This window comes from Gymnogyps californianus, chromosome 14 (genome assembly GCF_018139145.2).
Source record: "Gymnogyps californianus isolate 813 chromosome 14, ASM1813914v2, whole genome shotgun sequence".
NCBI classification, from domain to species: domain Eukaryota; kingdom Metazoa; phylum Chordata; class Aves; order Accipitriformes; family Cathartidae; genus Gymnogyps; species Gymnogyps californianus.
Window position 1 is genome coordinate 9,942,432 of NC_059484.1, and position 24,405 is coordinate 9,966,836.

The 24,405-nt window shown below is 52.8% G+C and overlaps 1 protein-coding gene across 1 annotated transcript in view; it reads left to right on the forward strand.

The window, feature by feature from the left end:
- Window positions 1-24,405, forward strand: part of STK10 (serine/threonine kinase 10) — a 54,595-nt gene that overhangs the window by 23,397 nt on the left and 6,793 nt on the right. The window contains exons 3-11 of the mRNA XM_050905328.1: window positions 8,138-8,186; window positions 10,532-10,681; window positions 12,094-12,166; window positions 12,893-13,087; window positions 14,143-14,224; window positions 15,324-15,458; window positions 16,258-16,800; window positions 21,774-21,904; window positions 23,878-24,001. Coding sequence (XP_050761285.1) covers window positions 8,138-8,186; window positions 10,532-10,681; window positions 12,094-12,166; window positions 12,893-13,087; window positions 14,143-14,224; window positions 15,324-15,458; window positions 16,258-16,800; window positions 21,774-21,904; window positions 23,878-24,001 — 1,482 coding nt within the window. The remainder of the gene's footprint in view (window positions 1-8,137; window positions 8,187-10,531; window positions 10,682-12,093; window positions 12,167-12,892; window positions 13,088-14,142; window positions 14,225-15,323; window positions 15,459-16,257; window positions 16,801-21,773; window positions 21,905-23,877; window positions 24,002-24,405) is intronic.

Sequence of the window (24,405 nt, forward strand, 5' to 3'; positions counted from 1 at the left end):
CAGGGAGCTTGGTGAGCCACCCCGGTGGGGCTGGGGGCTCTGCGGGAGGGACCGACCTGCCTGTGCCCCACTGGAGGGGCAGCAGCTGGGGCTGGTGGGGAGAGGGGAAGGGCTCTGCAGCTGCAAAGGCAGCGGCTGTTACTCAACACGGCTGTCTGTTGAAATTCAGGCAGTGGTACATGTCTTGTGGTTTTCGCCCGAGGTGATGCTGCCTCGGAGTGCCGCCTCGGCTGCCTTCTTGCCTCCCAGCCACCAGTTTCACTGCGGTGGGAGGAGGATCCAGACTTCGCCCTTTGGGCAATCCCCTTACAGTAAAGCGGGGCCTGCTCTCTTGCTGTAGCCTGAAAAACAGCTTTGTAAAACTCACTGTAAGGGGATTTCTTTCCCCCTTCCCTCCCACACCCCAGTACAAGTGGGGTCCTCTCGCTCCCCTGCGCTGGGGCTTGTCATGGGGCTGAGCAAGCTGGTGCCTCCTATGTGAGCTGGCTTCCGAAGTGGTGTCTGTTGCCTGGATATGCTGGGAGGAAGGGTGGGCTTCGGCTTGCAGCATCACTGACTCAGCAGATCGGCCCACCAGGCAGGGTGACTGCAGTGGCAGCGGGGGGGGGGGATGCCAGCACAGTGCCCAGCAGTGTCAGGGTATTGTAGATGTGTCCTGGTTTTGGCTGGGATAGAGTTATTTTCTTCTTAGTAGCTGGTACAGTGCTGTGTTTTGGATTTAGTATGAGAATACTGTTGATAACACACCGGTGTTTTAGTTGTTGCTAAGTAGCGCTTATCTTAAGGATTTTTTCAGTTTCCCGTGCTCTGCCAGCAAGCAGGTGCACAAGAAGCTGGGAGGGAGCAGAGCCAGGACAGCTGACCCCAACTAGCCAAGGGGGTATTCCATACCATGGAACATCATGCCCAGTATATAAACTGGAGGGAGTTAGCCAGGAGGGGCGGATCACTGCTCAGGCATCGGTCAGCTGGTGGTGAGCAATTGCATTGTGCATCACTTGTCTTTTCTTGCATTTTATTTCTCTCTCTTTTTTTTTGGTTATATTCCTTTTCATTACTATTATATTATTATTCTTAGTTAGTAGTATATTTTATTTTACTTTAGTTATTAAACTGTTCTTATCTCAACCCACGAGTTTTACTTTTTTTCCCAGTCCTCCTCCCCATCCCTCTGGGAGGGGTGAGCGGCTGCGTGGTGCTTAGTTGCTGGCTGGGGTTAAACCATGACAAGGTGGGAGTCCCTGTTAACTGTTCTGCACCATACTCCCAACCCGTCCTTCATGTTAGGCAGGTCATCTCTCTCTGCAGCACCAGGACAGCCTGGAGGCAGCCAGGGCCCTCAACTTGCTCAGGCTCTTTTTTTTTCTTTTCCCCTTTGTTTCCTCTTTCCCTTTGTTGCATTTTTGCTGAATGTGAAGGATTTCTGCCCCCCACCCCGCTGCACTGCCTCTGAATCACAGGAGCAGTTGTTGTTTGCTGTGTTTCTTCTGCTTTTCCGGTAAGCAGTGGGCGATGCCAGGAAAGCCCTGCTCTCCCCACTGCAGTACCCATGCAGGCATGTCTGCCCCTGGCTCCTTCCTCCTCCTTCTCTCTCCCGGGTCTGTGCATGGTGGCAGCCCGGGGACCCGCCGCCCTCCTCCTGTTGCACTCCCCCTGCAATGGCAGCTCTGCATGGGGAAGGACCGAAACCCCTGATGACGAGCGTGGCTGAGGCTGGCTGTGGCACACCCTGCTCCTCCATGCGCTGCTTGAACTTAGAGAACACTGAGATGGAAGCGACCACTGCTAACAGCAGCATCCCCCCTGCGAGCTTTCTGCCCGCTCAGCATCCTGGAGAGAGGGGAGGTGGAACGGGTGTGATGGCTGGCAAGGAGCCAACCGGGAGAGCATTCCCCTTCACCAGCTCGGTCTATAAATGGAGCACAATTTACCACACTTACATTTCTTATCTCCCCAGTCCCTCGGTGCCAAGACAAGGCAGGAGAGCTGGCAGCTGTGCCGGAGGGTGCTTTCCGCTGTAGGTGATGAGGACGCCTCTAAGTTGCCCCACCAATGTGTCAGAGCCACGAGGCTGCGCATGGGCGATGGAGGCTGCCGGAGCAGCAGGATACTGCTGGTTACCTTCTCCCTGGCGGCAGACAGCTGCTTAAACAAAACGAAAACCCTCTGCTGCAGATTAGGAGAGGAAATTGCGAAGTACTTCAGTTTTGAAGCAGTTTCTGGGCCAGGCAGGGTGGATCTGGGGGCAGACAGATCCTGGGGACACAGGCAACCTCCCGTGCCTGCTGGCGCTGATGCTCAGGGCTCGGTGGGAAGGGAGGTGGCTGGGTGGTTACAGTGCTTAGCATGGCATGCACCCACGGAGTAATGGCCTGGGTGCTCTGGAGCACCACTATGACTCCAAAGCAATTGGGCTATTCAACATGCAACTGCAAAAGCAGCACAGTCACAGGAAAAGCCTGCAGGCGCCTGCCACCTCCAGTGACTTGAGAGTGACTGGGCTGCCAGCCAAGGGCTCTTCCATCCTAAGGGGACCTGGTGGCCTCCCTGCGCAGCCTGCTGTGCTCGTGGGAAACGCCTGGCTGCCCAGGGCCACCACCACCAAGATGAGCTGCCCCCAGCTTTCCTAGCTGATGGCTTCCCCCCTGCCTTTCTGACTGGAAGAGGCATTTCTCCAGTGCTGCTGCAGAGGGAACAGTTCATGGGCCTCTGCCCTCTGACATGCCAATCGCATGAGTAAGAGCTGGGCTGAGGGTGTGTCCTCTCCTCTTAATTGGGCTTCAATTGCAAACCTCGGCTCAGGGACATCAGCTGTTCCACCCTTGGCGACTGTGCAGTGTTTGGTTAAAAATACCTTTCAAGATAAGCTTTTTTAATTCTTTTTTTTTTTTTTAAATGTTGTAGAAAGTTCTAGGAGTTCAAACACACCCAAGAGGCAGGAGCAGTCCTGCCCAGGGTGGGAGGAGCAAGCAGGCTCTCGGTCCTACGAGGGAGGACTTTGGTACTTGGGCAGGAGGTGCCGCTCCTGGTTTGTCAGACCCAGAAACTGCACTGGCCTCTAATCTATCCTAGGTTTGTTTTCTGGGTTGGTGTCCCTTCGGCCCTCGCCTGGTGTAAGGTGCTGGAGGGATTCTCCTGGCACAGCAGTGTCTGATCTGCTGTCTTGAGTTGCAAGGTCATATAACTTCATAATGTGGTGCCCCCTCGCTCAGGTACAACTTGAAGACCTGCGTCTTTAAGAGCACTTAATTTAAGCCATTGCTGTTTCATCCATATGTATATTTATTCTCCTGGGCAACCCCAGGCTCACTGGACCCTGCTTCCTCTCCTCCCAGGCAGTCACTTACTACTTGAGCAGCCCAGAGAAGGGCCCCGGTCCCTTCTGCGTGCCCCGCTCCCACTTGGGCTACAAAATGCTTCCAGGTCCTGCTGTGCCCAAAGGCAGAATTAGGATGAGCCATGGGAAAAATCAAGGTCACCAGCAAAGCCCTTTAACTTGAGTGGACTTTTGCTTTCAAATTTAAGTTTAATTTTGCCCATGCAAAAGTTTCTTGAAAGGGAAAGGTTATGTGGCTTCTGCATGCAGACCTCTTCATTCATGCTGTTTCACTAAAGGTATAGGAGAAAAGGGCCCCCCCCCCTTTTTTTTTTTTTTTAAATAGCAGTGCTCAAACTGTGGTACAGAGGTTTTGAGAGGTAGCGAGAGCGGGTTCCTTTCTCTGTCTGTCAATCAGCTGCCCAAATCTGTTCCTGTGCGTGCAGCTCATGCATCCCTGTCGAGCTGCGAATGAGCCCAGTGCGGTGGCTGGGTTTCTTGGCCATGGTGTGAGAGCTGAGACCGCTGTGCTCTGGCTGTGCTGGAAGGCAGCTGTCAGTCAGTCGTGTTGATCAGATAGCTCGGTGATGGGAGCTAGTGGTGAATTTTTGCATGTGCCTGTGAGGTGTAGTTGCAGCTGCCTATGGACTGAAAACTGAAATGCTGATAGTGCATAATCCCTGGGATTTATAACAGCTTTGAGGTGGCAGCAGGAGGGAGAGCTCCTGTTGCTGCTGTGTTTCCCCCCAGCAGTCCAGCGCAGCGGAGGGGCTGGGCAGCCTTCAATGAGGAAGTCCCTGGATCTCTTGTGTGGAGGAAATCATTATAAACAGGATGTTTGCTCCAGCCCTGTTCCAGGCTGCTCGCTGCAGATCCCCCTCACCCGGATCCCGAGCAGAAGAAGAAGGAGGTGGTGTGGGTGCTCCCCCTGGCTCTAATTAGTGTGAAGGAGATGCTTTCAGGATGTCAGTGTTGGGACAGAGACCCCCACGGGTCTTGTATCTCTGGTTCACAAGACTGCAGGAGATTTTCTTGGGACTGGGTGTGTGAAACCTCTGTTTTGCAGTGGTGCTGTGGCTCTGCAGCGAGCCGTGTGCTGGGTCCCAGGTCTTGCAGGTCGCAGGCACAGCGCAGGCAGCAGCCCAGTGCAGCGTTGAGAGGCGAAGTGCAGCACTGAGATTGGCACTGTCACTAGAGCGGTTACTGCTCCAGCTGTGGCTTGAGGGCACCTCAGTAAAGGAGTAGTCAGCCCATATATCAAAGCACGTGGAAACAGTCCTAAGCAAAGAGTTAAACTTCGCAGCCCTTGGGTAAGTCACCAGCCTCCTGGCTGCACAGATGCACAGGCTCTTGTCAACAGCTCTCTTCTAGGATCCTCCCAACTCGTTCCTCATCGCGGCCAGAGCGGCAGGCTGCCCGTCCCAGGGTGTCAGCGACCACCCGACTGTCCCCCTCCCTGGTGCGGGTCTGGGGAGGGTGCCTGCACAGCCTCCGCTCTCTGCGAGCTTCCTGCGTCCCCTAGCTCGCATACAGACACGACCGTGTGCTGCTGCTGCTATCGGGCCTGCCTTTGTACCTGCTTCAAGGGTAAAGTATTTCTCAGGCTGGCCCTGCTCCTGGAAGGAAGTGTGCATGGTGTATGAGCTATGGGATTGCCAGTTGCATTTGTTTGAATCAGGTTTTCTGGGCTGAAATGAGCCCGTTAGGTTTTTGGATGTTCAGACAATCTGGCCACACCCATAATTATTCTTTGGCATCTCTGCCCTTGTTGAAAATGCATATTTTTAAGTTTTCCATATTTCCCATATTCCCATTGCCTGGCTTGCAGCCTGCTGTGCCTGCATAAACAGACACGGTCATGCTGGTTCAGATGGACTGATTTCCCTAATTTTCTCATTGCTAGACTGTGAACCCGAATGAAACTTTGTGAGATGAAATGCATCCCACACAGATCCAGATTAGAGTGTGTTGTGCTTGGCCCTTCCCCATTTAAAAGCTCAGTGTGTCTGACCAGAGCACATTTCAGCTGTGCCAGCCGTGCCCTGGGTAGGAAACCTCAGCACAGCATTTGCCCGGGGGGCACTACATCGGGCTCCCGGGGGCTCTGCTGACCAGGGCGGCTGTGGCTGTCACCCAGCTGGCTGCCCTCTGTGTGTCTCACCCCTCAAAATTAAAATTACGTTTCTCAATCTGGAGACTACATAAGAGGAGCTGTGTGAGGTGCCAGGGGACTTCATTGAGTTGGGACACACAGAGGCAGAAGCTGTAAAGCTGCTTGCTGAGCATTAGCAATGCAAGCACCCAAGTCACCTGGATGGCAAAGGTCACGTTAGCAGCTGATTCGGGCTGGGTTGTTTGAAGTTTTGGGACTGTTTAAATTCAAGAGCTGAGCCTGGTAGCACAGACAAGCTTCTCATCAGCCTTCTTTACTGATTGAATGTAAGGGAGGCCGTGGCTTGAACCCGGACACCACCCTCTTTGGGCAGGTGAGTTCGCAAGGCGCCTGGATTGGCAGGAGCAGGAAAGGATTGCTCATGAGATGAACAAAACCTTGGACTGTGATTCAGTGATGAGACAGGTTCATTTGTAGGGGCAGGTTTTCTGCCAGCCAGAGCAGCGCGAAGGTGTGATACTCAGACTTACGTGGGATCAGGTCTGTGCTGTCCTTCTGCAGCCACTGCAGACCCTGCGCTGTGGGCTTGGGCGATGTGGCCAGCGGTCGCTCGCTCTTGGCTGGTCTGGGCTAGTGGCAGGTTGGACAGTCTGGCAGAGGGCAGGTCCCACGGGCGGGATAGTGGTATCCCTGTGTGGAGGTACCGTCACCAGGCTGGCTGTGCCCAGCACAGCCCTGCACGTCCCCTCAGCCTCCCAGAGCGAGGGAAAGCCCTTGCCCTCCCACTTGGCAGGTTGGCACTGGTGTGGGGCTTGTTTAGGGTTTGCTTCTGGCACTTTGGGCTCTGAGGAGCCCAGGAAGGGCTGGTGTCCATTGGTGGCGTTAGTCTGCTCTGATGAACATTGAGGAACACTATAAAAATAATTGGTTGAAATAAGCCTCCTAGAGCTGTGTTGGGGTGATGATGGGGCACAGGGGTCCAGTGGGGACCTCTGCGTGGGGAGACCATGGCAGGAGGCAATTCTTGCCTTTCCATTTGCTAGTGAAGCTGCTGATACTCTGGTTCAAGGTATAAACTCAAGCAAGAAAAAAACATGTTGACATGGCCCATTTGTGCTAGGGCTCTGCTGGCCCACTGGCTTCCTCCCTGCCAGGCTCCTGCTCAGCTCTGAGTCAGCGCAGATTTGTTCTCCTGGTTTGCGAATGGTTCGGATGTCTTCCCACTTGCTTCTCTCCATCTGCCTGCTTCAAATGCTTCCCCAGCCCTGGCCTCTCGTTATTCTTCTCCGCTTCCTCCAATGGTGCCTGTGTCACGCTGCCCAACCTGCCTGGATTTCTTTTCTCAGCATTGTCTCCCCTCCGACTCTTGGACCTGGGCCAATTCTTGCAGAGCAATTCAAGGTTTGCTGCGTCCCATCACCTGATCCTGCTCCCCCTTCTCCTCCAAAACAAAGCAGTTGTGTCTTCTACTGCGGTCCAGGTCGATTATAGCGTTTCCCTTGTCCACGTGTAGGAACTGCAGGACAAAAGGGTGGGTTGTGGCTCACCTGGAGCTGCAGGATTAGACCATGGGAAAGAGGGAGCTTGAATCGTCTCCCCTCGGCTCCTGGTCCAGTGCTTAGAGCTGCATTGAATAACATGACCTCCACTTGAAGGGCTTAGAGAGCTGCGCTGGTAAACACTGCCTTCGGTTTGTTCAGTTGTTGTCCTCAAAATAAACTCTGGCATTTCACCTCTCTAGTATGTTGCCCTGTGTTGCCTCGACAAGGAGAAGAGCTTGTCGGGGAGGTGAAGCATCTCTTCTCCCTCGTAACCCCTGGTTGCTTGAAATTTTAATCTGTTTATCTGAGCAGCCTCGTCTGCCCCAAAGGGGAGCGGGGGCTGGCACGGAGCCCCACCCTGGGAATGGCTCTGCCTGAGTTTGTGCAGAGGTGAGGGGGAAGAGGACCTGCATCCCCGAGGTGCTGAGGAAGGGCCCACCCAGTAGGTGCTGCCCACCCTGTGGGGGGACAGCAGAGGCCAGGCAGGCGGTTGTGGGGGACTGGCAGGACTCTGTGCACATCCCTGGAAGAGAAACAGCATCAATCTGGTGAATGTACTCGACCTCTTTATTGACATAGTTTCCCCTCAAATTGCTCAAAATCAAGAGAGCAATGAACTACTGAGCAATGGGGAGGGGAGGGAAGTAAAAAAAGATTAAAGACCCGACAGCCCTCCCCATCTCTCATTTGCCAAAGAAAATCCTGCCTGATTTCTCCCGGCCACGTCAGCTCCCAGCTATGACAGCTATCTCATCCTGTTGGCAAGGCTGCTCTCTGGAGCAGCCCTCGCTCCAAGATGCAACGGGAAGAGATGTAAACAGAGAGGAAGCCGGAGCTGAAGCTGGCTGCTCGGGGTGGGTGTCCGGGTACAGGGCCAGGCACGACTGCTGGGGGTGTTGCAGCGATGGGGACGGTCCCTCTGAGACGGTTGCTGTGGGTGCTGTACAGGATCTGGCCCCAAGGTTTGGGTGATCGTTCGTGCTGGAGATGCCTGGGGGATGTGTCCTGGGGAGCACCGAAGCCTCTGCATCCCCGTGTGGGGCAAAGGGGCAGCTTTGCCATGCGGGGAAGCAAAACCCAACACTTTTGTCTCCTCTCCTCTGCTTGGTGGGCTTTGTTCAGTGAGATGCAGACCTGACTTTAATTGCTCTCTCTTTGTTTCCCCAGATCATGATTGAGTTCTGCCCAGGCGGGGCGGTGGATGCCACCATGCTGGGTGAGTGCAGCGCGTGGTGCCGGGCTCTTCTCCGTGCTCGGGGCGATGCCTGCAAGGCATTTCCAGCCTTCTGGCACGCTTTCAGGGGCAGCCTTCGGACAGATGGCAGACGTGGGTGCCCCAGCTTCTCCAGCTACCGTTTCTCTCCCATGAGTTTGCCTATTTTCATACCCAGAGCAGAAGGTGTGGCATCCCTGGGGCATTTCTTGAGCTACTTTGATGTCCTTTTGTGATTTAAATGCTGCTGGGATCAGCAGATCACAAGGCAGGGGGAGAAGGGAGAGTCTGGCTGGAGGGGAAAGATGGCTTTAAATATTTATCTGCCAGAGGCATGGGGTGCTTGGGATCCTGTTCCCACAGCTTCCCGGGAAGGGCAGTGGGGCTGAGACGTTTAATCTGGGTGCCTGCTGTGATGAATCTCCCAGGATCTTCTTGCTGACTTCTCTGTATGGTATCGGTCATCTGGTGAAGCAGCAGAGCGTCCGAATAAACTGCAGTTTGCAGTAATTCCAGGAATCTTCCCATTTTTAACTCCTCCCTTCCACATAGAGCCGCTGGGACCGGGAGTGTGTGGGTGTTCCCCAAAACAGCCCTGGGTGGTGCCACAGCCCCTCTGTGCCAGGGCTGTACGGACCCTGGAGGGGGTGACATCCCCTCTGCACCGCGAATGTGGTGTTCTGATGTCCTCTTGCCTGGAGCCCCTGGGACAGAGCCACGTCTCCCCGGGTGTTACTCCCTTTCAGCTCTGATATTTCCAAAGGCCTCACTTTCTTTTTATTTCCAGGAAAAGTATGGACCCAAATTTGTCATCTTTGATTCAGCCCCTAAAACTTGTGCCTCCTTTAGGGAACTTCAAAGCAGGTCCAAATCACTGCATGAAAAAGTAACTTTTCTGAAGTGCTGGAGGAAATGATGCCTTCCCCCTGGAAAACCTCAACAGGGGCGCCCTGTCTCTTGGGGACACAAAAATCCCCCATAGCATTTGTGGGGCCGTGTCCATGGCAGTCACTCTCTGGAGGACCGGGGAAGGGGGAGTACTGAAAACCGTGAGCAAGTGGCCTGGCTGTAGTGCCGTCACCCCCTGAATGAGGGGCAGGAGGAGCTGCGAGGTGGAGCTCAGGAATGCTCCTGGCATTATTAAATTCAGAGTTGCCGAATACTGCCTGTTCCACCTCCCCATCCCCACCAGCAACTGGCGTTTGCCTTTGAAATCTTTTGTACAAAACCTGTGGCCCGCTGCACCTCACTCTTCCCAGGTGCTTCAGGGAGAGTGAAAATCATCAGCTTGCCCCAGAGCAAGGGACATCTTGGTGAGGAAGAGGAGGAACAAAGTGGCTGACCCAGCATCCCCCAGCCTGTGGTTAAGATCCTCGCTCTGAACAAGCATCTGTCTCAGTTGCTGGGGTTAATCCGTCAGCCCCCATCCTGACCACGCAGTTTGGGCAGTTGGAGTTATCTAAGGCTTGGTCTGCTCTGCTGCACACTCAGGAGTGCTGCAGGAGGGATCTGCACTGCAAAGGGCTTGCAGAGGGAGGGGGGAAGCTCGGACAATGCTAACCATCTGGAAGTTTGGTGGTTTGCAGAGCTGTCACCTTGGAAAGCGGTCTCGGATGGTAAAGGTGGCTGGGCAGAGCTCAGCAAGGAGGTCACACCAGTGGTCGTGTGCCCTTGCAAGCTTCAGAAATAGGGATGGACAGCAGGGTATGAACTGATGTGCTGGTACCTGGTGCTACCTGAAAAAAACCAGCTCAGAGCAGTGGGTAGGGATAACGCTTGTGAGCATTTTATTGCTTGTTGCTTTGGGAAATGGCGTGTCCCTCGTGATGTACAGGGGGGTATGCTGCATCTCCGTGGCAGGGGTAGCTCCCTGCGGGATGAGAGTGTGGCTGCATACGGAGCTGCTGAGCGTTCACGCGTGTGTTTGACCCTGCTGCCGCCTGCAGCCAAGTTCAGCTCCCTCCTCTCTGCAGCATCGTCCTCACGCTGGGTGAGACCCAGCTTGTCTGCGGGGACCCGTTTCCCAAATTGGCAGGGAACTAGCAGTTCAGACCCCCGTCGCAGGCGTGCCTGGCTCCCCCTCCTCATCCCCCTCATCTGCTATTCCTGGGCCAGACGCCTCAGCCATGCATCCCTGGGAGGGAGCTATAAACCAGCAGCTCCAAGCAGGCGGACATGGCTTAGGGAATAAATTATCTTAACAAGCTGATTTGCGTTGGTCTCCTGCTGCTTTGACACACGGACAGTGGTTTTTAAATGGTCTGCTGGGTAGCCCGTGCATTCCTGCTGCTCAGGTGGAGCATCGCTCGAATCCTTGTCCTGTTTAATGGCTTTCTTCCTCCCCACAGAGCTGGACCGGGGCCTGACCGAACCTCAGATTCAAGTGATTTGCCGTCAGATGTTGGAAGCCCTCCATTACCTCCACAGCAAAAAGATCATCCACCGTGACCTGAAGGCAGGCAACGTGCTCCTCACCCAGGATGGGGACATCAAGCTCGGTGAGCTGCCTGGCGCAGGAGCGCGGTAGGCGCTTGTTGGCAGAGCGGCTGTGGGCGATGTGCTGCTTGGGACCATTTCACGCTACACTAATGACAGCCACGTGCTGCTGGGAGCTGGATTGTAGTATTCGGCTATGCCTGAGCGTGGAGGGGATTGAGGGATGCTCTCCGCCTTCTGCCCTGCCTACAGGACATCAGCTGCTTCTCTGCGGGCTGATGAGCTCAGGCAGGAGAAGGTGGGGGAAAACTTCCTATTGTTCCGTGGGAGGCCATATCCGCCATTGAGCTGTGTGCTGTGCTTAGCCCCCAGCCAGGCACCAAGACTCCCTGAGCCACAGCCGTGCTCAGGCCCCTGATGGACTTTCCTTTTGTGAATTTGTTTAATCCCTCTTTGAACTCGATTTTTATGCTTTTTGGCCTGCTGAGCATCCTGTGCAGGGTGCCAATTGGCAGGGCTGGGAGCTGGAAGAATTCGTCTTATCTCCAGAGCAGGTCTGGTGGTGACAGGGCGAGTTTTGCCAAAGGGTTGCTTTGCCAGCTCGCTGTGGGCTTGAGTTAAATTGGCATCCAGCTGCCTGCTGGGGGATGAGAAGGTAGCTTTGTCTGTAGGGACTGGTCAGAAAGGTGCAGATCTCCTTCTGGGTTCTGATGAGGGGTGCCAGCAGCTGTGGGGCGTTCTTGGGATGTGTCTGTGGGTGCTGATGGAGACCAGCCAGCCTGGGAAGACAGAAACCTTCCTGTGACCATGGGTTGTGCTCCAGTGTAAAAATACTCTGCTGGCTTGGGCCAAGGGTGACCTACAGCCAGGGACACCCTGAGCCCAGGGTGCAGATGGATAACAGCTCTTCCAGAGGTCATCAGGGCTGTCTCAGAGAGCCAACTGACCTGGAGTGGGCTCGGTGCCCTCTGCAGGTCTTACCAATTTGATTTGGGTTGGATTGGCTTCAGCAGCTCTTTATAGAAGGGACAAAATCAGAGAAAGACATCACGCAGTGGCTGCTGTGCATGGGCCTGAAGGGAAGAGAAAGACTGTTACAGCACTTTGGTTTTTCTGGTGTGAAATGAGACTTTTTGCTATGAAATAGCAGTCCTGGAAGTAATCTGCCATGGAGCTGCTTTTGTTTGTTTGTGGAAAAGATCTTGACTTCCCTCTGGATGTGTAGGATTTGGGTTACAGTAGGGGTGGCTTGTTATGCCCCTGTCTTATAGTACATGGGAGGGGAAGGTCCCTGGTGGTTATGTACCCAAAAGCAAATTTAATTTCTGATGCTCAGTTTAGGGGAAACAGCACGTTGTATCATGTTCTTGCCTTAAATGTGTATTTGCTTTTAAATCTGCGTTTCAGCCAAGTGTGCTAATTCAGAAGGGTCTTTCAGTTTTCCTATGGCATCTAATGTTACTGCTCTTTGCAGCTGACTTTGGAGTGTCTGCCAAAAACATGAAAACCTTGCAGAAGCGAGACTCCTTCATTGGAACCCCTTACTGGTGAGTGACCTGCTTGCTAAGAAATCCTGTGTTCATGAGGAGCTTCACTCTTCTGAAAATCAGGCTTGCTCAGAAACGGGGAGCTGATGGCCTTTGGGATGTGTTGGACCATAGTGCCTTACTGAGCATGGGTGGGAGGATTTTAACAAGGAGTCCAGTGTCCACACATGCAAGGGTTTCCCTTGCCTGAAGGGAGCTGTGAGCAGCCTTGGTGGCGCGGGAGCATTGCCTGGTGTCACGGTGCCCTGAGCCGGCTGAGGGGCCACCATGCTCCCGCCTTGGAGGAGTGAGGGACACACGTGTGCTCGCATGTGTGCGCTCCCCGCTCCCCCCACCCCGGGGGGTGGAGTGGGCTTTGAAGCGACTCCAAGCACATGGGAACGACTCCTCGCTCCAGAAATGCAATCTCTAAATCACCCGACTTGCTGAAGGAACGGAATAGGCGAGGATTAATTTATTGTCTGAAGCAACATCCGTGCCAGATGTCAATGGCCTGGGGGTTTCCATGGGCTGCCTGGGCTGTCTCGGCTGGTCTGCAGAAGAGGGAGGGGGTTGGACCCCTTAGAAAAGGTGCTGCTGCTTCTGAAACCCAGAGCTAGGAGGAAAGGCTGTTTTGTATGCAATGCTGTGGATTATTTAAAGCATTTAATTACTGTTGCAAGGCTCACGTTGTGTGGCAGTGGTGTCATCCCTCCCCATCCCCGCTCCTTGCTCTGCCCCTTGCAGGATGGCCCCAGAGGTCGTGATGTGCGAGACCATGAAGGACACTCCATATGACTACAAGGCGGACATCTGGTCCCTGGGAATCACGCTGATTGAAATGGCCCAGATCGAACCGCCCCATCACGAGCTCAACCCCATGAGAGTCCTGCTGAAGATTGCCAAGTCCGACCCCCCCACGCTCAGCTGCCCTTCCAAATGGTGAGGGGTTTTGGGCAGCAGAGTACTCTTTTTCCCAACTTATACAGTATTTCAAGAGAGGAAAAAATACTCTTTCCTAGCAGTATTGTTCAATTTGAGAACCCAGTGTAGGATTCTAGCTGTATTCTAGGTCCAGCTGTGTACTAGGGGCCCCGAGAGCACTGCTGGCTGAAGGCAGGCTGCTCAGCGCTGCCTGTGCTGTGACTGTGCTGACGGTGTGCAGGCAGCATGGGGGGAGCTGCTGCCCACCCACAGCCCCGCTGAAGCGAGGGTGATCCTTTGGCTGTTTTCAAAACATCCTGGTTTTGTATGAAAGGCAGATTTTCCTCTAAGCCTGGAGATGGCCAAGAGCTCCAGAATTTCTTTCCTGGAGTCTGGAAAGCCTCTTCTGCATTTAAAAAAAATCCAATCAGGTGACTTTTTTTTTTAATCATGATAAAACCCGCTGCATGATACCAGCAGCACTGGGAGAGCACTGGAGTCACAAGTGTTGTTACAGCGGTTCAGGTAGCAGGCAGGAGTCTGGCGCTAAAACCCAGCAGGCAGGGTGGGAGTGCTTCTGCTGGAGCAGCTCAGAAGCCAGAACTGGATCAGGGACATGCTCTGCATCTGAGAGCTGTGCTTTGCAGGCTGAGGGTGCCCTCCTATGGGGTTCCTGGTCCTTCACAGCCGTCCTTTCACGCTGTGGCTGTGGAGATGGGTCCTGGAGCATCCTTGTCAACAAGCAGCTCCACCCACGGGCTCCCTTTGGAGGATAACTGCTGGTGTCCTCTCCTATCTCTCTGCCTTGGCCCTGGGGCACAGTGGCTGGTGCTTAGTCTCACTGTCTGTTGTCATCACAGGGAAGGCAAAATCTAGTCCCTCACTTGGCCATGTTGCTGATTCTCTTAAAAATAATCATAATGACTGAGCACAGGTTTTCCCATGCTGGGAGTAAAACGGTGATTATGGCCAGTTGCAAGCTGGGACACAACCTGCAAAGGGAGTGAGCAGACCCCTGTAGTGTTCGAGGCCTTTTCCTCTTCTGAGCTTCTCGCCAACGACTGTGTTTTAAGGTCCCTGGAGTTCAGAGACTTCCTGAAGACGGCGCTGGACAAGAACCCGGAGACCCGGCCCAGTGCTGCCCAGCTGCTGGAGGTAGGGACCAGCACTGGCCCCTGGGCTGGGTCTGCGGCTCATGTCTGTGTCTGCCTGGGTCTGCAAGTGTCCGAACCACCCGCATCTGTACAGCCTGATTCTCCTTAAGGGGCGGGGGGGGAGGGAAGTGTTGATGGGCCCTAGACTGGTTTCAAATTATTTTTGTCTTGTTTAGAAAGTTCATAGTACTTCTAAGCCACTGAAATGCTCCAAAAACGAACAGCAGTGTTTTTCCCTTTGGAGCAAACTGCAGAGCCCCTGTGGACACCAGCTGGAACAGAAATGGCTCCCGTTGCCTAAACAATGCCCACGTGGCAGCCAGCTTGGATTATATCTGGTTATACCAGATTTAAATTTAATTCCTTTCCTTTCCTCCTGTCCCTTTCCAAAATAATAGCAAAAACCTGGAAGGTGGTTTTCCCCACTGAGTGCAGACGCTCTCACTCTGCAGTGCTGGCACACTGGCTGCACGCTTCCCGTCCCACACTGGAGTCAGCGGGAGGAAGCGTGCAACAGGCTCGGCAAACCCGAGGGACTCCCCAGCCTTTTGCTGAAGCCAGCTCAACACAAACACCCCGCTGTGTGCACTGAGCGATTCGAGCCTGATTTCAATTAAACCTTCCCCCATGCTCTGTTTGCACCCAGGGATGCTGCAGACTGGCTCTTGCCCCGCTCCTGGTGGCACTCTGCAGGCTCAGACCTGCACCCTGGAGCTCAGCCTGCCTGCGGTGAGGGGAGACGTCTCCTCTGCAGCAAGAGCCCCTTGTTTAAATGCAGCTGGTGCTTTTGTTTGGGGGATGTTGACATAAAGCAGCTTTGCAAGAGGACCACGCTTTGAGCATCTGTGTGAAGAACTGGCGCTTAACCTCAGCATCGTGTTCTGTCTTGTTCTACCTCGTATGTGCAGCACGTATCTGTAAATTCATCTGGGGGTTTAAGCCCGGTGACACTGGCAAGAACCGTGTCCTTAGGTCTTTGCAGTTGTTTTAAAGCAAGAAGTGGTCCTTGGCATCGCCGTCCCCGCGCGCTCGCTTGGACGCAAGCTCACGAGGTCTATTTTTTGGCCACCTCACGCATGTGCATTGTGCTTGCTTTTCAGCATCCCTTCGTCAGCAAGGTGACCAGCAACCGGGCCCTGCGTGAGCTGGTGGCTGAGGCCAAGGCTGAAGTGATGGAAGAGATCGAGGACAGTCGGGATGAAGTGGAAGAAGATGACTCGTCGGAGTCTGCCTCGGTGAGCACTCCCAGCCCTGTGCTGGCAAGCTTGCCAGTGTGGCTGTGGTGGGGGAAAGAGCTTGGCAACTTTTCTAGGCTCCAAAAGGCTGGATTACAGCTGTTCTGGGCCCCATCAGGTGGAGGGGGCAGTGGTTGCTTGGCCAGGGAGGGGCTGTTTTTCGGTGGCTGCTGAAGGCATGGAGAAACAATGATGCTGGCAGGTGGCCCAGCTGCCCACTTGCAGGAGGGGCTTGCAAAAAGTGGTTAAAAAAAGAAAGAAAAAAGAAAAAAGTGAAAAGTAGGCCCTGGTACAGGCTGGAGAAGCTAGAGTGGAAGCAACGCCAGCAGCATGTGGTGCAGCAGTGAGGCACCACCAGCTCTAGGAGGGAGCTGGGCAAATCTGCCCCTGAGCTCGACTCTTTGAAGGGGACATCTCAAGGCTGCCTGGGCATCTTTGCTGGGGCACACGCCTCGACCTCCCTCATCTGTGGCAAAGGACAGTGATTAATCCATGGTGGAGTTAGCCATGGGAAAAGGTGTTCAATATGCAAAATCCTAGGCTGCCTCTTAAGAATTTGCAGGTTCTGGAGCTTCCCCACTGTGCTGTTTCCTTCCAGCCAGTGTCCATAGCCCTTGGGACCACAAACCTGGAGAAAGGTAGAAGTATCCCAGGGTGGATGTCCTAAAAGGGAAGACTTCCTCCCAGTAACTCTTTAGCTGTGGGTGACTTTGCTCTGAAGCGTGGGGACTTGCAGCTCTTGCAGTTGTGTTAAAGCGGTGGTGCAAAACCCAACACCTTCCCTTCGCTGTCTTTCCAGCCCCCCGGTAAGCACAAGCGGGACCCCTCTGAGGTGAGCCAGCTGAGTTTTGATGGGGAGAAGCCTCCGGACTCTTCCTTGCCCAAGGCAGTGAATGGGCCTGTGGGGACTGGCAAGGAGACCACAGATGGACAGAGCAATAAAGTCTCAGATGAAGGGATAAGCAGTGACAATGACAAAGTGGAGAGCAACCACTCCACAAAAACCATTGCCAGCTCTGCCACCTCAGCCACCCAGGGCAAGCCGGACATCATCTCGCAGCCTGGACGGCTGGGTAACTCAGCGGAGGGGGACAAGCAGCCTGGGCCAGGCAGGAAGGAGCGGAAGAGCATCGGGGAGCGACCGGAGAGCAGCCACCTGGAGAACTTCACAGAGGAGAAGCTTGCTAATGGAAGTGTGGATCCCCCGGCTCTGTTCCCCGGCAGCCGGTCCAAAGGGGATTCGGATTCTGGCAGCACTTCAGCCTCTGAAAGCATGGACCTGACCATCTCCCTGTCTGCTGACCTGTCCCTCAACAGAGAGAGTGGCTCCATCTCCCTGAAGGTGAGAGTGGTGGGCAGAGGGTGTGGAGAATGAAGGGCAGCAAAGCCCTGTTAAAAAGTGCTGAGGGTTTTTTTTTCCCTTTTTAGCCAAGTCGCTGAAATTCAAATCCTTTCCTTGAGAGGCTGTGCACATGCACACTTTGGCCATAGCCCCTGAAACTCCTTCCTGAGAAAGCAGCATGTTGTACTCTAGATGGGGTTGATCTTTGACTACAGGAAGAGAAAGTGAGTTGCCCCTAGTCTGCCCCATGCCTGAAGGTGGGGAGCAGGTAAAGCAGGAGCGAACAGAGGCTGGATGAAGACAGAGGGTTTGGGAATCTTGCTTTAGCACGATGCTAAAGACCACCCAGGTGCCTCCCCAGTGCTGTTTGGCGAGATAGCTGGAAAGGCTGGCTGTGGCACTTGCGATGTGAGTGTCCAGGCTTGGAGCTCTGCAAATAAACACAGGGCCAGCAAGGAGGGAGGAAGCCCATCTCTAGCCAAAGCCTTCAATGGTTTGTTTTCCTTGTCTATGGGACGCCTGTCCCAGCTGGGCTCAGGGTGGCACAGCACATACTGCTGGGTTAAGCTGTGCCATGGGCACGTGGCATGTCTTCAAGTGAAGGAGAAGCTCTTGGTGGAGCTGCTGCAGGTACATGTGTCCTCTGCTGTCCCAAGCTACTGAAATCTAATGGAAGTCTGATGTTTTGTAGCTATCTTGGGTCCCTGAGAAGTGTGAAGTAACCGTGCCACTCACCCGACTTGTGCAGTTGTACACAGTTAGAGCAAGGACAAGTATGAAACCCCAAATATGATTTCCTAGACTTTATCCATTGCCCATCACTCTACTGCTCTTTCCTAGAACACCTAGCCCCAGGGGAAAGCTTATTTGGGTTGGTGCCACTCTCAATTTTTCCAACCTGCCATACAACTGGCCTGGTTTGTGTCAGCAGTGACTTGCATGAAGACCTCCCAGGCTTCTTGGCTTTTGCTAAAGCTTTCTGGAGGCTGGGAACGCTTGTGAGCCAGAGCCAGCCAGGTCAGCGTGGCTTAGAGGAAGAGGCAAAATAGCTGGAATGATATTTGCCAAGCTTCAGAAGAAGTAGTGTGTGTGTGACTTGAGGGGGCCATAATGTGTTGCACAAGATCTTTATCCAATTGCCTGCATGAGTGATAGCTTCCCAGCACAGAAACGTGCCCAAAAACCATTCTCAGCAAAACTTTCCTCCCCTCCTGTCTCCTGCTGGGAGCATGAGAGCCAGCATCCCCCGCAGGAGCCATCAATTAATGTGGATCCCTAATGAGGGAAGTGTGATGCTCTTGCATAGCAATTTACCCCTCCTCACTGCCTTTCCCATGACACCTGGTCTCCTTGAGGCCAGCCAAAGATGAATACGATGCCACATGTGTAATTGCTCTCCCCAGTTGGTCCTCTAGAAGGGGAAAGGAGTGTCATGGTTTAACCCCAGCCGGCAGCTAAGCACCACACAGCCACTCGCTCACTCCCCCCTCAGTGGGATGGGGGAGAGAATCGAAAAAAAGGTGAAACTTCTGGGTTGAGATAAAGACAGTTTAATAAGTAAAGCAAAAGCCGTGCACACAAGCAAAGCAAAACAAGGAATTCATTCACCGATTCCCACCGGCAGGCAGGTGTTCAGCCATCTCCAGGAAAGCAGGGCTCCATCATGCATAACAGTTACTTGGGAAGACAAAACGCCATCACTCCAAATGCCATCACCCCCTTCCTTCTTCTTCCCCCAGCTTTATATGCTGAGCATGACATCATATGGCATGGAATATCCATTTGGTCAACACCTCAACTTCGGTTAGTTGAGGTCAGCTGTCCCAGCTGTGTCCCCTCCCAACTTCTTGTGCACCCCCAGCCTCCTCGCTGGTGGGGTGGGGTGAGAAGCAGAAAAGGCCTTGACTCTGTGTAAGCACTGCTCAGCAATAACGAAAACATCCCTGTGTTATCAACACTGTTTCCAGCACAAATCCAAAACATAGCCCCATACTAGCTACTATGAAGAAAATTAACTCTATCCCGACCAAAGCCAGCACAAGGAGGTTTTTTGGGTTTTACAGGGAGTAAGTCTCAAAGAGATGGTCATGTTAGATCACGGTTTGAATTGCCCCAGCCAGAGGTAACACTCAGAACAAACTAAATGGCATCTCTCTGAGCAAGGCGTTCAAGCAGAGCTGTTCTCCAAGAGCGATGCTGCTGGAGGGCCCTGGGAAGGACGCTCTGCTGAAGCTTCTGCTTTGCACAATGAGCTGTGAGTGCGTGGGGGGGTACCAGGCTGTGCTGCTCTCTCCTCACCCAGGCTCCTTGCCCAGGCTTAGCTTCATGGGGTTAAACTCCCCTGCTCTGCCATTGCTCACATTCCTGGTGCTGCTGGGTTTCGTGCACAGGGTGCCAGGCAGGTTGCAGCAAGAGAAGGGGCAGCAAAGAGTTAAACCATTTCTGGTTGTAAACATTAACTATTACATGCTTTTTATCACAGGTTAAACTGCGAAGTTAAGGTGACTCTTTTATTACCAGACTTTTTTTTCCAGTTGCTTATAGTTTAGTCCAAAAAAAAAAAAAAAGAAAAGTTTTGGCAAAAAGTATCCAGGTCTTTTTTCTTTTTTTAGAAAGATTAGGGATATGAAATCTACAGGTGACTTTGGGAGGCTGCAGCTGGCAGAGAAACCAGCCAGAAATAGGCAGGAGGAGATGGATAGGGTTTTGAAAAGGTAAACCAAACTTTCTCAGGTACAACTCTTTCTGGAGGGAACTCGTTTTGAGTATCTAGCTTGAATTTCTGAAGTCTGACCTGCATGGGTACTGGGAGTTTACAGCTTTGGCTGAAGCCCTTGGGAGCTGGAGGAGGCACACTGGGATGTGCGCTGTGAAGTGTGCTCAGAGCCGCAACTCAAAGTCAGCATCCCATATGACCACAGTGTTGTGGTTTAACCCCAGCCAGCAACTAAGCACCACACAGCCACTTCCCTCTCCCCCCTCCCAGTGGGATGGGGAGGAGGATTGGGGAAAAAACTAAAACTCGTGGGTTGAGATAAGAACAGTTTAATAACTAAAGTAAAATAAAATGTATTATTATTCTTAGTTAGTGTAATAATAATAGTAATAAAAAAATATATAACAAAAGAAAGAGAAATAAAACCCAAGACAAGTGATGCACAATGCAATTGCTCACCACCCACTGACTGATGCCCGAGCAGTGATCTGCCCCTCCTGGCCAACTCCCTCCAGTTTATATACTGGGCATGACGTTCCATGGTATGGAATATCCCTTTGGCTAGTTCGGGTCAGCTGTCCTGGCTCTGCTCCCTCCTAGCTTCTTGTGCACCTGCTTGCTGGCAGAGCACGGGAAGCTGAAAAACCTTTAACTTAAGATAAGAATTACTTAGCAACAACTAAAACATCAGCGTGTTATCAGCATTATTCTCATACTAAATCCAAAACACAGCACTGTACAAGCTACTAAGAAGAAAATTAACTCTATCCCAGCCAAAACCAGGACACCACAGTTTCTCAGACTCTTCTCTGGAGAACAATTTACTTTGCAGGACTGTTTGAAAATACATTTAGTCATGTTCAGGAGAGGATGCTGGCCTGCTACTGAGGGATAACAGAAATGACTGGGAGAGAATTAATAATTCTGGTTTTAGATCTACATTTGAGTAGCTCTGTGAATAAGGCAGGGAGCTGCTTCTTCAACAGTGGGGAAGAGCCTGGGGACCGCTTGGGGAGCAGGCACCAGCCCGGCTGCAGCAGCCCCGGGTCGCTGGGCTCAGGCAGTGAGTCACGGTGTTAATGGGCACTGGGGCTGGCACAGACAGCTGAATGTTGGCATTTTCTCATTTGGAAAATGCAGGAGTTTTAGCCAGCTGTTTTAATTCAGTTTGGGGCAGTAAGAGCCTTCATGACCTAAGCTGGTCTCATGCACACCTTTTTGCACCAATCTCTCTGTGTTGGTTGAACCACTGCTATAGAGGTACGTTGTTACACAGTGAGCAAGTTGCATGCCCTTGGAGTTTCTCTGGCTCCTCCATTGCAGCAACCTCTCCAGGGGCTTGCTTTGGGCCTTGCAGGCTCATGTGAAGCTCTTCTGCCGTCTTCTATATCTGTAATGGTCATCACTGTAAGAGCAAGAGGACTTCAGGGAGCCTTTGCTCATTCCACCATTGTGCTTTCCCTGTAGGGCTGCATGATTCAAGTCATTCATATCCTTTTTTTTTTTTTTTTTCCAAAGAAACTGAGTCCCTGGATGTGGTCCTTCAGCCAGGCTTGGGCTGCTGACCCTGCAGGGAGATGCTGACCTGCTGTGGCACTGCTGGGAGAGGATGCAGTGCTCCTGGCACTTGTCCCTACCTGTGCTAATGAAAGCGAGCCTGGGCTGTGCTTTGTGGAGGTTGCTGTAAGGGGCTCGGAGCTGGTTGTGATTAGTGAAGTATTGTAATGAGGGCCAGAGGGACGGGAGCGCTGAGCCTTTGGGCAGGGCTGGCTTGTTTCCCTGTAGCTCCATCTGCAGCCGCAGCCTGATGCGGGGCCTTGCCTGCCTTGTACCTGCAAGGGTGTGGGGGGGTACCTGCGGGTCAGGTGGCCCAGGAGCCTTAAAAGGAACTATTGCAAGCTTCCTGTTGTGTGGATTCCTCAGCACTGCAATTCAGGGGGGTCCTAGCATCCCCCATCAGGCTTCGCTTTAGTTGGACATGGCGAGGAAGGGTCTTCAGGTGGGGGGTTGCCTCTCCTCCAGGTCAGGTTTCTGCAGGGTGGAAATCACACTGTACTGCAGCATGGTAGCAAGGCTGCGTGACTTGAATGGCAGCTCTAAATCTGCTGATGTTTTTTTGCTCAATGTGGTTTCCTTGCTGATGTTCTTCATTAACAACGGCATCAAAATTGCTCCGAGGCTTCCAGCTGTAGCACCCCGTGCAACGAGCCGGGGAGCTGCTTCATGGCCTCTGCCTTTCCTCCCCTGCCAAACTCAGGATTCCCGGATGCACAAGAAGACGCTGAAACGCACCCGCAAGTTTGTGGTGGATGGAGTAGAGGTGAGCGTCACCACCTCAAAGATCATCAGCGAGGATGAGAAGAAGGATGAAGAGATGAGATTTCTCAGGCAAGTGGGTCACTGGGATGGAGGGAGGGCAGGGCACCAAGCCGGGGCAGGGTTTTCTTCCCCGCAAGTAAATCCAGGAGCGACATAAAGTCCTCTCATTTTCTGTCTTGGTCTCACTTGGACAGGACAACTGTCCAGTATGGATGTCACTTCTTTTAGCCTTTCCTTGGCTGGTAGAGGGCTTGCTGTACCGTGTAAGCTGAGCTCTGTTTGCATGCAGGGCAATGAGGGATGCATCTCGGGGATAAGATGCAGCAAGGCTGTGATGAGGGAAGCGTGTGCTGTGGCTGGCTCTGTCCTCTGGGGATGACTGAATGTGTCTCCAGGGCTGTAGATGTGCTGGCTCAATGGAAATAAGCACAGAAATCTCAAGATGCTCCTCTTCCTTGTATCTCCTCAGACTTCATTAACAGAAAGGCCAAGGGAGTTGGAAACTCCTTGAGCATCACTTAATATTCATGGTTGTATCCTCCCTGCTTAAACCTTTATGACTCCTTTGCGGATCTTATAGCTTTCAAACCTCCGTGACCTATTCTCGGGAAGAGAAACTGCTGTTTCTAGCTCTGTTGCTATCAGTAGCAGCACTGAAATGAAAAGGCCCTTAAAATAATTAAAATACAAATTGTTTTGCTTGATGCCCTATTCTAGGCTCCCTTGTGCTGCTCTGAGGGACTCCTTGCGAGTATAATCTGTCCCAAGTACTGTGTTGCTGTGGCAGCCTTATTCCTAGGCCATAATATCAGATCTATGCAGAAGCTTATTAGCTACTCATTTTTTTGAGAAGTGCATATAACACCAATAAAACACGGGGAGCATGCGTACTAGCGTACAGGGAATTTCCAGGCACAGCTGCTTTCTCCTGGCCCACTCTCAGCTGTGGTGGCATCTCTGAAAAGAGGTTCCTTTTTAATTTCTAAATAGTGCCTGCTCCATCTGCAAGGTGGGGGAAGAGACAGAGAGGCTTGGCTTGGAAAGCATTGAGTCCCTGAACGCCTTTTGGGAGAAGTGGTTATTCCCCTGGGGCTAGCTGGCAGGCGCGATCAACTCTCCTGGCATCTTGATTTGCACTTAAGGGGCTTGTTTCTGGCTTTTTGGAACATGCCAAGGTATTGATTTGAAGGCGAGATCAGAAAAGAGCACATCATATTGCGCCAGTTGATTTAATGGGGCTTGAGTTTGTTTTGAAAGAAGAAATCGTTCCGAAAGTGCTTTTCCCAGGAGGGCCCCCAGAGAGGGTTGTACTCAATGTGAAAGGCTAATGTAAGGCATAGCAGCGGAGGTCATGGTGGGGATCCTGCACAGGGAAACTGCTGCTGCTATTCCTTTTGCATGGTACATCAGTGATTTCCAGCTCAATTGGGCACAAACATGGCAAACGGGCTCAAACACAACCATCCGAGCAGAGGCTCCCTTTTGCTGGATGAGCAGAGTGATGCAGTGTCATGGTAGATGGGTCAGAATTTGGGAAAACTGCCCTTTCTGCCAGCTAGGCATGAGCAAGAATGGATGTGGAGTGCAGGGGCCAGGCCAGAGCAGTGCCAGCTTCGCCTGAGCTGTGTTTTGAAGACCAGTATGCACTAACCCAGCTAGCAGAATGGGTATTTTGGGTGCTGGCTGGGGGAGTGGTGCCTGCAGAATCACCTTGGGAGCTTTGATAGGGCTTGCTTGAGAAGCTGTGAATGCTAACAGGCGTTACTTGTGAAAACTGATGGTTTTCCAACATTTACCATAATTAGCATCCCGCTTCCTCGCAGTGCTCTGGTGTCACAGAGCCCCAGAGTGCATTAGTCAGTTGGCATTTACCTCCTGCCTGTGCTCAAAGCAAGTGGCAGGGCGCCGCGGGATGGCTGTGTGGCTTTCATTCCCCGCTGAAGTGCTCTGGTTATTGTTTCTGCCGTCTCTGCTCAGGCACATGCCTCTGAACTTGTCTGACTCTGTATTTCTCTCTCCCCCTCCATTTTAACCCTCTGCAGGCGCCAGGAGCTGCGGGAGCTGCGTCTCCTTCAGAAGGAGGAGCACCGAAACCAGGCCCAGCTCAACAGCAAGCACCAGCTGCAGCTGGAGCAGATGCTCAGGCGCTTTGAGCAAGAAATGATGGTATGTGGGCAGGGAAAGGGAAGCTGCTGGGTATCGGCTGGTTTGACTTCTCTGCAGATGCCCTGCAAACCCTCACGCAGGGTGATGCTCTCTGGGTTGCAGTAGTACTGGGGCATCATGTCCGGAGGGAGCAGGACCACCAAGGAGCCTCTTTGGGATTTGAGGCATGGATGCATTTGTGGAGGACAGAGGCTTTTGTGGGCGTTAAGCACGTGCAGCCTGCAGCTTGAGAAGCACTGACTGCCACTGCTCGGCAGGGTGTAGCAGGGGAAGGGTTGTTCTTTCCCTCTTTAATGATCTTTTCTTGTATGTCTGTTCACGGCTACTGTGAGAAACAGTTTATAGTGCTGTTGTATTTCACAGGAAAAAAAACCTTTAAATAAGAAAGCAATGTGGCCAGCGTG